Source organism: Hypanus sabinus, chromosome 9 (assembly GCF_030144855.1).
Source record: "Hypanus sabinus isolate sHypSab1 chromosome 9, sHypSab1.hap1, whole genome shotgun sequence".
NCBI classification, from domain to species: Eukaryota; Metazoa; Chordata; class Chondrichthyes; order Myliobatiformes; family Dasyatidae; genus Hypanus; species Hypanus sabinus.
The window spans coordinates 163,532,709-163,546,082 of NC_082714.1; the positions used below are offsets into that span (position 1 = coordinate 163,532,709).

General features: G+C 44.1%; 1 protein-coding gene across 1 annotated transcript in view; it reads right to left on the reverse strand.

Moving 5' to 3' along the window:
* Nucleotides 1-292: 292 nt before the first annotated feature.
* poglut1 (protein O-glucosyltransferase 1) overlaps nt 293-13,374 on the reverse strand; it is a 31,393-nt gene continuing 18,311 nt past the window's right edge. Inside the window, exons 8-11 of the mRNA XM_059981046.1 lie at nt 11,689-11,747; nt 10,824-10,991; nt 6,584-6,640; nt 293-2,512 (exon numbers count right to left, since the gene is read on the reverse strand). Of these exons, the coding sequence (XP_059837029.1) occupies nt 2,356-2,512; nt 6,584-6,640; nt 10,824-10,991; nt 11,689-11,747 (441 nt within the window). The 3' untranslated portion in view covers nt 293-2,355. The remainder of the gene's footprint in view (nt 2,513-6,583; nt 6,641-10,823; nt 10,992-11,688; nt 11,748-13,374) is intronic.

The window sequence follows — 13,374 nt, forward strand, 5'->3', positions numbered from 1 at the left end:
TCTGCTGGCAGCAGAACCAGGCAGAATAACAGTTCGGCACAGATTAGATGGGCCAAAGGGCCTGCTCCTGAGCTTTATGACACTCTGGTGAAACTCCTCCAAACTCTCTCTGAAGCACTGTTGTGACCAGAAATGCACTCTGTACTCCAAGTGTGGTCCTATCTGTGCTTTGTAAAGTTAGAATGTAATGTCCCCTCCTCTATTCTGTCCTAAAGTTTGTGATTTACACTGAAGCTTGGAGAAAGGTTGACAGTTTCAATTGTGAAAATAATTTAAATCTGGTTACACACACTCTAGAAAAATCCATTTATTAAACTAATCAAATCCATCATTTTGTCTTTCTTGCTTGCCCGTGTGGCCGATGCACGGAAGCTGCACGACTAGAAAGTTCCTTCGTAGTAACTAGCTTTCTCCTGACCTTCAGAAGTGGATGGGAGGAGCTGTGTGGGAGTTCTGCCACCCTTGGGTCCATGTTTCTGGAGGTGGGCAGGCAGAGTGTATGACTGATCCCTCCCCCCATCAAGTGGGCTCCAGGGATGAAATCATCAACTCACTGGATGGGAATAGGATAGGAATACAGTTTGGGAAAGTTTCTGTGGAATAATGAGGGGAGCACAATGGCTCCTGGATCAGAATTAGGTTTATTAATACTGATGTACGAGGTAAAATACGTGGGAACGTCACTCCAAAGATTAGGGCAAAACAATAAGCAGAAGATGCACAGAAATTTCCTCCATTTTCATGAGGGGAGTCCAGGGGAATAAATGGGTGGTTACAGTTCATCTTGTCCAAAAAGCTAACGAGCCTTCCAGGCAGCACAATCTCCCTTACAATTACATCAACGAACAGTTATCAAAATGTGGAGGGGTGTTCTGACTGGCTGTGAGCCTCAATAACATGTGATAGTTAAAAGTACTAATAAACACAAGAGATTCTGCAGATGCTGGAAATCTAGAGTAACACACACCAAGTACTGGAGGAACCCAGCAAGTCAGGCAGCATCTATGGAGAGGAATAGACAGCTGATGCTAGTCATCAGTACTGGAAAGGAAGGGGAAAGAAAGCAGAATAATAAGGTGGTAGGAGGAGGGGAAGAAGTACAAGCTGGGAGGTGGGAGGTGGATGGGATAAATGGCTGAAGAAGAAATCTAAAAGGAGAAGAGAGTGGACCATGGGAGGAGGGGAACCAGTGAGCTGATGGGCAGGCAGGAGAGGAGAAGGGGAGTACAAATCATAAACACAAGAAGGTCTGCAGATGCTGGAAATCCAAAGCAATACACACAAAATGCTGGAAAAACTCAGCAGGCCAGGGAGTGTCAATGAAATGAACCAACGGTCTCTATTTTAGGCCAAGACCCTTCTTCAGGACTAGAAAGGAGAAGACACCAGAGAAAAAGGATAGGGGAAGGAAAGGATAGCTGGAAAGTAATAGGTGAATCCAGGTGCGTAGGAAATATAAAGGGCTGGAGAGGAAGGAATCAGATAAAAGAGGACAGTGGACCATAGGAGAAAGAGAAAGGGTACCAGGGGATGTAATAGGCAGGTGAGAAGAAGTGAAAGGTCGGTGTGGGTAACAGATGAGGGTGGGGAGGGGATTTGTTTACTGGTGGGGGGGGGGGGAATCGATATTCATCCTATTCAAATTGGAGGATACCCAGATAGAATATCCTCCACCCTGAGAGTGGCCACATCTTGGCACAAAAGGAGGCCACAGACTGACATCAGAAAGGATTGGGAACTGAAGTGTTTGGGCGCTGGGAAGTCCCCCATGGCAGATGGTGCACGGTACTCAACAAAATGGTCCCCCATTTATGACGGGTCTCACCAATGTAGAGGAGGCTGCACTGGGAGCACCAGACACAATAGACGACCCCAGGTAGAGTGTTGCCTCACCTGGAAGGACTGCCTGGGGCCCTGAATGGAGGTGAGGGAGGAGGGGAATGGATACTTAGGCTGCTTGCAGGGATAAATGCTGGGAGGGACAACGGACAAGGGAATCACAGCGGGAAGCAGAGTGGGGGAGGTAAAGATATGTTAGTGGCAGGATCTCTTTAGAGATAAAAGGTTGCGATGTATAACGTGTTGGATGTGGAGGGTGATAGGTAAGGACAAGAGGAAATATCACTATTAAGGAAGATGCAGTGGGTGTGGGTGTATGGGAGATGCAGGTGAAGGCCACATCAACAGTGGAGGGAGTATATCTCCGATGTCCTGGGCACAGGCAAATACAAATACTAGTCAAACCCTTTTAGAAAACCCAGAGGTCAAGAAGCTTGCTACCCACGCTGAAAGTTTGGCATGGAATGTGTTAGGTGTTGTAGAGAGGGACCTGGAAGGTTCAGGTAGTTTCGGAAGCTACAGTTCACTGTGCCTGTCCTTGCTGAGGATCTGGGAGTAGCTCCTGTGTCTCCTGGGTTTGTAAAGGAGCAGCTTGGAATACTCCACTAGCAGCTGCTTCCAGTAACAGGAAACGTCCTTCATCTTGAGGTGATCCTGGATGAACCTGCGGCCCCTGGTGAAGACAAACACATGCTGGAATTACAGGAAAGCACAATTACTTAGTGGTTAGTACAACTCTTTACAGTGCCAATACCTGGGTTCAATTCCTGCCGCTGCCTGCAAGGAGTTTCTATGTTCTCCCTGTGGAGACATGGATTTCCTCCTGGTGCTCCGGTTTCTCCCATTCCAAAGACTTGCAGGGGGTTTGTAAGCTGTGAACATGTTATGTCAGCGCTGGAAGCATGGCAAAACTTGCAACCCACCCAGCACATCCTCGGACTGTGTTGGTCATTGATACGATCGACACATTTCTCTGTATTTTTCAATGTAAAAGTGACAAGTAAAGCTAACTTTTAGGCATGAGAGCTCAGACCAATTCTAATTCCTGTCACAGTATGCTGATAGGCCGACTAGGGGGAATGCCATACTAGATCTAGTATTAGGTAACGAACCGGGTCAGGTCACAGATCTGTCAGTGGGTGAGCATCTGGGGGACAGTGATCACCGCTCCCCGGCCTTTAGTATTATCATGGAAAAGGATAGAATCAGAGAGGACAGGAAAATTTTTAATTGGGGAAAGGCAAATTATGAGGCTAGAAGGCTAGAACTTGCAGGTGTGAATTGGGATGATGTTTTTTGCAGGGAAATATACTGTGGACATGTGGTCGTTGTTTAAGGATCTCTTGCAGGATGTTAGGGATAAATTTGTCCCGGTGAGGAAGATAAAGAATGGTAGGGTGAAGGAACCATGGGTGACAAGTGAGGTGGAAAATCTAGTCAGGTGGAAGAAGGCAGCATACATGAGGTTTAGGAAGCAAGGATCAGTGGTTCTATTGAGGAATATAGGGTAGCAAGAAAGGAGCTTAAGAAGGGGCTGAGAAGAGCAAGAAGGCGGCATGAGAAATCCTTGGCGAGAAGGGTAAAGGAAAACCCCAAGGCATTCTTCAATTATGTGAAGAACAAAAGGATGAAGGTAGGACTGATTAGAGATAAAAGTGGGAAGATGTGCCTGGAGGCTGTTGAAGTGAGCGAGGTCCTCAATGAATACTTCTCTTCAGTATTCACCAATGAGAGGGAACTTGAGGACAAAATGAGGTTGATGTTCTGGAGCATGTTGTAATTAAAGGAGAGGAGGTGTTGAAGTTGTTAAAATACATTAGGACGGGTAAGTCTCCGGGGCCTGACGGAAAATTCCCCAGGCTGCTCCACGAGACGAGGGAAGAGATTGCTGAGCCTCTGGCTAGGATCTTTAAGTCCTCATTGTCCACGGGAATGGTACCGGAGGATTGGAGGGAGGCGAATGTTGTCCCCTTGTTCAAAAAAGGTAGTAGGGATAGTCTGGGTAATTATAGACCAGTGAGCCTTAAGTCTGTGGTGGGAAAACTGTTGGAAAAGATTCTTAAGAGATAGGATCTATGGGCATTTAGAGAATCATGGTCTGATCAGGGACAGTCAGCATGGCTTTGTGAAGGGCAGATCGTGTCTAACAAGCCTGATATAGAGTTCTTTGAGGAGGTGACCAGGCATATAGATGAGGGTAGTGCAGTGGATGTGATCTACATGGATTTTAGTAAGGCATTTGACAAGGTTCCACATGGTAGGCTTATTCAGAAAGTCAGAAGGCATGGGATCCAGGGAAGTTTGGCCAGGTGGATTCAGAATAGGCTTGCCTGCAGAAGGCAGAGGGCCGTGGTGGAGGGAGTACATTCAGATTGGAGGGTTGTGACTAGTGGTGTCCCACAAGGATCTGTTCTGGGACCCTACTTTTCGTGATTTTTATTAACGACCTGGATGTGGGGGTAGAAGGCTGGGTTGGCAAGTTTGCAGACAACACAAAGGTTGGTGGTGTTGTAGATAGTGCAGAGGATTGTCAAAGATTGCAGAGAGACATTGATAGGATGCAGAAGTGGCAGATGGAGTTCAATGCAGAGAAATGTGAGGTGATACACTTTGGAAGGACAAACTCCAAGGCAGAGTACAAAGTAAATGACAGGATACTTGGTAGTGTGAAGGAGCAGAGGGATCTGGGGGTACATGTCCACAAATCCCTGAAAGTTGCCTCACAGGTAGATAGGGTAGTTAAGAAAGCTTATGGGGTGTTAGCTTTCATAGATCAAGGGATAGAGTTTCAGAGTTACGATGTAATGATGCAGCTCTATAAAACTCTGGTTAGGCCACACTTGGGAGTACTGTGTTCAGTTCTGGTTGCCTCACTATAGGAAGGATGTGGAAGCATTGGAAAGGGTACAGAGGAGATTTACCAGGATGCTGCCTGTTTTAGAGAGTATGGATTACAATCAAAGATTAAGGGAGCTAGGGCTTTACTCATTGGAGAGAAGGAGGATTAGAGGATACGTGATAGAGGTGTACAAGATATTAAGAAGAATAGACAGAGTGGACAGCCAGCGCCTCTTCCCCAGGTCACCACTGCTCAGTACAAGAGGACATGGCATTAAGATAAAGGGAGGGAAGTTCAAGGGGGATATTAGAGGAAAGTTTTTTTACTCAGAGAGTGGTTGGTGCGTGGAATGCACTGCCTGAGTCAGTGGTGGAGGCAGATACACTAGTGAAGTTTAGGAGACTACTAGACAGGTATATGGAGGAATTTAAGGTGTGGGGTTATATGGAAGGCAGGGTTTGAGGGTCGGCACATTGTGGGCCGAAGGGCCTGTACTGTGCTGTAGTATTCTATGTTCTATGTTGTTCTAATAATTAGGCATTGATAACAGGGAAGATAATTCAAATTAACGCAACCTTGCATCCCTGCACCCAGTACAGAGATATGATAGTGGATGATGAAGTTGCTGTTATTTTGGGGACAGTGACAATAAACTTACAACAGAAAAAGGAAAGTCTTTCCACATTGTGTTTGGCTCATAGCTGGCTCCAGAGCAAACTTCAGAGAATAAAGCTAAAATGGATGAAATTAACTGTCAACCGTGAGCAGCAAGATTATTAACAACATTGAGAGTCACTGTAAAAAGTAAAATTTCTATGAAGTTGAAGCAAAGAAATGAACAGGATGGAGAATGACAGGAGATAAGATAGAAGTATATAGAATTTTGAGCAGCATATTGCCCTTGCTGAGGTGTTGTAACATTAACTAGACAGTCAGCCAAACTCCATTCGAAACCAACACAAGAGCCAGGGTATAGCATCCTAGCACCTTGGGTTTATTGCAGACTCAATGTCACAACATAACGAAGAGCAGCTAGGATGCTACACCCTGACTCTCATGTCATTTTTGACTGCAGTTTGGCTGACTGACCAGTTGATTTTACAATGCCTCAGTAAGGGTAGGACAGTGCAGAAGGAAAGCTTCTGCTGGGGGAAAAAACAGGACGACTTTAGATGGAACCTTCTTTTCCTCCAAACATAAACCTCGGGTCTACTGCCAGCCAATGTGCTTTTATACTTACTGCACAGGAACTGACCTAATATAGATCTGAAGCTGCTTGTTAAAATAAAAGCTGAATACACTTAACATAAATCAATTGCCTGAAAGGTAGAACAAACAGTACAGAGAGGGTAAATGCAAGCAGGCTTTTTCCACTGAGGTCAGGTGAGACAAACATTAGAGGTCATGGGTTAAGGGTGAAAGGTGAAATATTTAAGGACAACCTGAGTGGAAAAGGTCTTCATTCAGAGGGTGGGGAGAGAGTGGAACATGCTGTCAACAAAGGTGGTGAATACAGGTTTGATTTCAATATTGACGAGAAGTTTGGATAAGTACATGATGGGAGGGGTACAGAGGGTGACGGTCCAGGTGCAAGTCAAAAGGACGAGGGAGAATAATAGTTAGGCATGGACTAGATGGGCTGAAGGACCTGTTTCTATGCTGTAGCACTTTACGACTTTAAACAAAGTGCTGGAGGAACTCAGTGGGGTGAAGCAGCATCTCTGGAAATTCAAATCATCATCTATTCCTCGCCATCACAGATGCTGCCTGACCTGCGCCTTGTTCCAGATTCCAGCATCTTGTGTCTTCCTATGTTGAATGCTGACAGAGAAAACAACCTGAGAGAGCACAGTACACCAAATGTTGGATTTCATCAAGGTTACTGAAAGGACTGGGCATACTCACCTTTCTGCGATGTCTCGGGCAATCTGATCATTTTCCTTAACAAACTGCAAGAGGTCCCTAAAAATAAACACAAACAAATGAGGGGTATAGAGAGGGTAAATCCAAGCAGCTTTTCCCCCTCAGCTTGGTTGAAACTGCAACTAGAGGTCGTTGATTTAGGATGAAAGGGTGGTCAGAGTGTGGAACGAGCTGCCAGGGCAAGTGGTGGATGTGGGGTCGATTGCAACATTTAAGAGGTTTGGATAAGTTCATGGATGGATGTGTTAAGGTCCAGGTGTGGGTCAAGATTAGACAAAACAGGCTGGCACAAACTCAATGAGCTGAAGGGTCTGTTTCTGAGTTGTAGTGCTCCCCTTCTAATAAACAAGCTGCCCTCTCACGCTCTGCAGTTCAGGGTTCCCACAGTCGATGACCCAAGTCAAGCACAAGTCACACTTCACTCGCATCCACACACACCTGGCTCTGTGAGGATGGATGGATACCATGCACACCCATTCTAATCAGCACACACTCAGTCCACTCTCTGTGCACACTCTTTCAACATGACCACCCTGTGCACACTCGGACCATCCTGTGTACACAATCAGACCACACTGTTTACCCTCCTGCAGGATAGCAATTTCTGGATTTCTAAACGTGCCAGTGAGAGTAGAAACAGGATGATATAGCAGATAAATGCATGGCTGAGAAGCTGGCACAGGGCTTCAGGTTCTTGGATCATTAGGATTTCTTCTGGAGGAGGTATGACCTGCACAAAAGGGACGGGTTGTACTTGAACCTGACAGGGGCAACTATTCTTGTGGACAGGTTTGTTAGAGCTATCTGGGAGCGTTTAGTTTGGCAGGAGGTGTGGGAACCGGAGTGAAGGGACTCATGATAGAACGGAAGGTAAAACAGCAAAGATAGGGCAGGCAGATGATAGGATAAAATTGCAGCCAATAGGGTGAGTATCAGTTCATTAGGGATGCAGAATCAAAAAGGGTAGCAGATACAGCACTCAAAGTGTTATATCTCAATGCACGGAGTATAAGAAATAAGGTGGATGTACTATTACAGACTAGCAGGGCCATCACTGAATCATGGATGAAGGATGGTTGTAGTTGGGAGCTGAATATCCGAGGTTACATGTTGTATCGGAGGGATAGGAAGGTAGGCAGAGGGGGTGGTGTGACTCTGCTGGTAAAGAATGGCATCAGATCTGTAGAAAGATGTTGAATCTGTGTGGGTTAAGAAACTGCAAGGGTAAAAGGACCCTGTTGATAGTTATATACAGGCCTCCCAACAGTGGCTGGGATGTGGCCCACAGATTACAACAGGGAACAGAAAAGGCGTGTCAAAAGGGCAATGTTATGAAAATCATGGGAGATTTTAACATGAAGGTTGATGGGAAAATCAGGTTCGTAATGGATCTCAAGAGAGTGAGTATGTTGAACGCCTACAAGTTGGCTTTTTGGAGCAGTTTGTTGTTGAGCCTACTATGGGATCAGCTACACTGGATTGGGTGTAATGTAATGAACCAGAGGTGATTAGGGAGCTTAAGGTAAAAAAAAAGACAGTGCTCACAATATGATCGTGTTCAACTTGAAATTTGATAGGGAGAAAGTAAAGTCTGATGTAGCAGTACTTCAGTGGAGTAAAGGAAATTACAGTGGCATAAGAGAGGAGTTGGCCAAAGTAAATAGGAAGGAGATGCTGGCAGGGATGACAGCAGAGCGGCAATGGCTTAAATCTCTGGGAAAAATGAGAAATGTGCAAGATAAATGTATTCCAAAAACAAATAAATACTCAAATGGCAAAATAGTACAACAGTGGCTGACAAGGGGAGTCAAAGCTAATGTAAAAGCAAAAGAGAGGGCATACGAAGTAAAAATTAGAGGGAAGACAGAGGATTGGGAAGCTTTTAAAAACCTACAGAGAGCAACCAAAAGAATCATTAGGAGGGAAAAGATGAAATATGAAAGCAAGCTAGCAAACAATATCAAAGTGGATCGTAAAAGCTTTTTCAAGTATGTAAAAATTTAAGAGATGAGAGTGGTTAGAGGTCTGCTAGAAAATGAGGCTGGAGAAATAATAACGGGGGACGAGATGGCAGATGAACTAAATGAGTATTTTGCATCTGTGTGGAAGACACTAGCAGTGTGCCAGATGATAAAGGGTGTGAGGGAAGATAAGTGGGTGCAGTTACTATCGCAAGGGAGAAGGTGCTCGAAAAGCTGAAAGACCTAAGGGTACATAAGACACTCAGATCAGTTCTGGGTTCTGAATCAGGTAGCTGTCGAGATTGTGGAGGCATTAGAAATAATCTTTCAAAAATCATTGGAGTCTGGCATGATGCTGGAGGACTGGAAAATTGCAAATGTACTCCACTCTTTAAGAAAGGAGGAAGCAGTAGAAAGGAAATTATAAACCTGTTAGCCTAACCTCAGTGGTTGGAAGATGTTAGAATCAATTGTTAAGAATAAGGTTATCGAGTACTTGGTGACACTGGATGATATAGGACCAAGTCAGCATGGTTTCCTTAAGGAAAAGTCTTGCCCGGCAAACCTCAGAATCAGAGATCAGAATCTGGTTTATCACCGCCATGTGTTGTGAAATTTGTTAACTTAGCAGCAGCAGTTCAATGCAATACATAATATAGAAGAGAAAAAGTAAAAAAGTAAATTCAATATGCATATTGAACAGATTAAAAAGTGTGCCAAAATAGATATACATTAAAAAAGGTATTGTCCATGAGCTCAATGTCCATTTAGGAATCGGATGGCAGAGGGGAAGAAGCTGTTCCTGCATCATTGAGTGTGTGCCTTCAGGCTTCTGTACCTCCTACCTGATGGTAACAGTGAGAAAAGGGCATGCCCTGGGTGCTGGGGGTCTCAACAATGGACGCTGCCTTTCTGAGACACCACTCCTTGAAGATGTCCTGGGTACTTTGTAGGCTAGTACCCAAGATGGAACCAATTAAATTTACGACCCTTTGAAACTTCTTTCGGTCCTGTGCAGTAGCCACCCTCCCACCCCCCATACAGTGATGCAGTCTGTCAGAATGCTCTCCACAGTACATCTATAAAAGTTTTTGAGTGTTTTTGTTGATATAACAAATCTCTTCAAACTCCTAATAAAGTATAGTCACTGTCTTGCCTTCTTTATAGCTGCATCAGTATATTGGGACCAGGTTAGGTCCTCATAGACATCTTGACACCCAAGAACTTGAAAATGCTCACTCTCTCCACTTCTGATCCCTCTATGAGAATTGGTATGTGTTCCTTCGACTTACTGATGCTCAGTGCAAGGTTGCTGCTGCAACACCACTCCACTAGTTGGTATACCTTGCTCCTGTACGCCCTCTCATCTCCATCTGAGATTCTACCAACAATAAAGCAGTGGGCTAAGCACACACCCGAGGTGCACTGGTGTTGATCGTCAGCAAGGAGATATTATCACCAATCTGCACAGATAGTGGTCTTCCTGTTAGGAAGTCGAGGATCCAATTGCAGAGGGAGGTACAGAGGCCCAGATTCTTTTACTTATCAATCAGGATTGTGGGAATGATGTGTTAAATGCTGAGCTATAGTCGATGACCAGCATCCTGACATAGGCGTTTGTATTGTCCGGGTTTTTCTAAGACCACGCGAAGAGCCATTGACCTATTGTGGCGATAGACAAATTGCAGTGGGTCCAGGTCTAGGAGGATGTTTGCCATGGAGAGGGAGCCTAGGACAAGAGAGCAGAACCTCAGGTTAGAGGGGCATCCATTTAAAACAGAGATGCGGAGACATTTCTTTAGCCAGACGGCGGTGAATTTGTGAGCACAGACAGCTGTGGAGGCCAGGTTGTTGGGTTTATTTAAGGCAGAGCTGGATAGGTACTTGATTGGACACAGCATCAAAGGTTACGGAGAGAAGACCAGGGAGTGGGGCTGAGGAGGGGAAAAAAGGATCAGCCATGATTGAATGGCAGAGCAGACTTGATGGGCCAAATGGCCTATTTCTGCTCCTGTATCTTACAGTCTTATGGTCTTCACACACTATCTGTTCCAAGGAAAGGTTTTTCTAGCTGTCTCCTCTGGTTTTGTACATTCTATTGTGGGATTGCCTGCATCCCACTAACGCTACAGAGTTAAACAAGAAGGAATCATCCTTGGGGACAGATTTCTCCCCCATGCAGAATTCCCAGGGGAAGGTGGACCCAAATGGCGGCTCAGTAAGACTCAAGCTCCTTGCTGCTGCCCTTGCCCTCAGCTTACCGTACGTCAGAGAGGTCTTGACTGACAGGAATATAATGCACCCATGGTTTCAGCTGAGGGTAAAAGAATTCCAGCCACTCATTCCCAACATGGAAAACCAACGATCCACACAGAAAGAGGTGCTTGAATCGGAAACTGGCTGCAACTCCCCGGAAGTTAAACAAATATCTGGGTAAAGAAAAGTGTATGCATTTCAGTCCTTTGTTGTACTAATGGCTTCCAGTATCAAGATTAAGTCAATGGAATAAAGGAATGCAACACTAAGATGATTATTGATAGGCTAGGGGATTGGGAAACTGTTAGAAACCAGGAAAGGATTAGCGTGTTATGCAGTGGGAGGAGATAGGGTAAGACAGTAAAACAGCAGATAGTAAGAGTAATCAGAGCAGAATTAAGCCAGTCGGCCCATCAAATCTGTTCCATCATTCCACCTTAGCTGATTTATTTTCCCTCTCAACCCCATTTTCCTGCTGTAGAATATAGAACAGTACAGCACAGTACAGGCCCTTCGGCCCACGATGCTGTACTAACCTTTTAACCTACTCTATGATCAATCTAACCCTTCTCTCCTCCATAGCCCTCTATTTTTTTTTCATTTATGCACCTATCTAAAATTCTCTTAAATGCCTCTAATGTACCTGTCTCTACCACTTCTGGCAGGGCATTTCACACTCCCACCACTCTCTGTGGTAAAAAAAACATCAACTCTGACACCTCTCTCTGCTTTCCTCCAATCAGCTTAAAAATTTTGCCCCCTTGTACTAGCCATTTCCACCCTGAGAGAAAAATCTCAGGCTGTCTGCTTTCTATTACTGATTGTTAGTCTAAATCTCTGGATTACTAGCTCAGTAATTTAACTACATACTTGTATTTGCAGTGTTCCACCAATGGAATTTCTTTAGCAGGAGGTCTCCCCAGTGTGTCCTGTAAATAGATCAAATTATAAGATTAACAACAGCTGCAATTTGCATCTACAGTGGATTCTGGTTAATTAAGACACATTGAGAAAAGTACATTTGGCCCAATTAAACAGCTGTCCCAATTAACTGAAGTTTCGTGGAAACAGTTAAAATGCTATAAAAAGACAAACTACCATTTAACTAAATAATAAATTATATATTTAACTGAAACATAGAACAAATTAGAACACTACCAATAGAACTACTGTACTATAAAACTGTGTATAGTTCCTAATAGTTATTGACAGAGGAATTCATCCAGTGTATGCTGCCATGTTCTTTTGATTGACTGTAAAAGAACAAATTCAGTGCAGGAATCTAGAGTAAATTTTTCACTTAGTGTCAAATCTTTTCGTGACATCTTGGCAAGGGTCTGAAGTTTATCAACAGCTTTTTGAATTGGAGTCTGTCGACAACATAAGCTTATGCATCTGACATCATTTAAAGCCCGTTTGCTCCATAGGGCCACACAAGTACACGTGACTGATGCTAGTTAGAAACTGCTCGGCAACATCTCCTGTCCCAATTAAGCAGCAAACACCTTCTCCTTTGTAATACGCACAGTGTCCATGATCTTGCTGCTACTTTGCCTCCCTTCTATAGACTCTGAGTAGAATAAATACAGATGCAAAAAAATCAATTACAAACAAGAGGAAATCATCTACAGATGCTGGAAATCCCAGCAACACACAGAAAATGCTGGAGGAACTCAGCAGGCCAGGCAGCATCTACGGAAAAGAGCACAGCTGACACCTCAGGCCGAGACCCAAAGGCGTTGACTGTGCTCTTTTCCAAGGATGCTGCCTGGACTGCTGAGTTCCTCCAGCATTTTGTGAGTGTTGCAAAAAAATCAATATGAGATCTCCTTCATCTCTTTTGAATCCATGAATAGATTATCACTCTCTTCTCCTAGAGGACCAAATTTATTCCTTGCTATCTTTTTACTCTTAATATATTTGTAGAAACCCTTAGGACTCTCCTTCACCTTGTCCACTAGAGCAACTGCGTGCTTTCTTTTAGCCCTCCTGATATCCTTAAATGTTCTCTTGCATTGCTTATACTCAAGTATCTAATTTGCTTCTACCTGCTATATCTGCTCTGCAACTCCATTTTTTAAAAACCAGAGCCTCAATCTCTCTCAAGGTCCCATAACCTGTTACCCTTGACTTTTATTCTGACAAGAACATACAGAATCTGTACTTTCAAAATTTCACTTACCAAGTACACCTTTGTCAGAAAACTGACCCCAATCTATACTTGCCAGATCCTTTCTGATATCATCAAAATTGGCCTTTCTCCAACTCAGAATCTCAGCCCAAGGCATAGACCTATGCTTTTTCATAATTACCTTGAAACTAATGGCATTATGATCATGGTATTCTGCTACACAAACTTCTGTCACCTGCCCTCTCATTCCTCAATAAGAAAGCTTCTAGCAAACTTTCTCCTAGTTGGGACTTCAATGTACTGTTAGGGAAACCTTATGAATACATTTGGCAAACTTATCAGCCCTTTTACAGTATGGGAATCCCAGTCAATATGTGGAAAGTTAAAACTAGGCAGCATCTGTGGAGGAAAAGGGCTGAAGGATT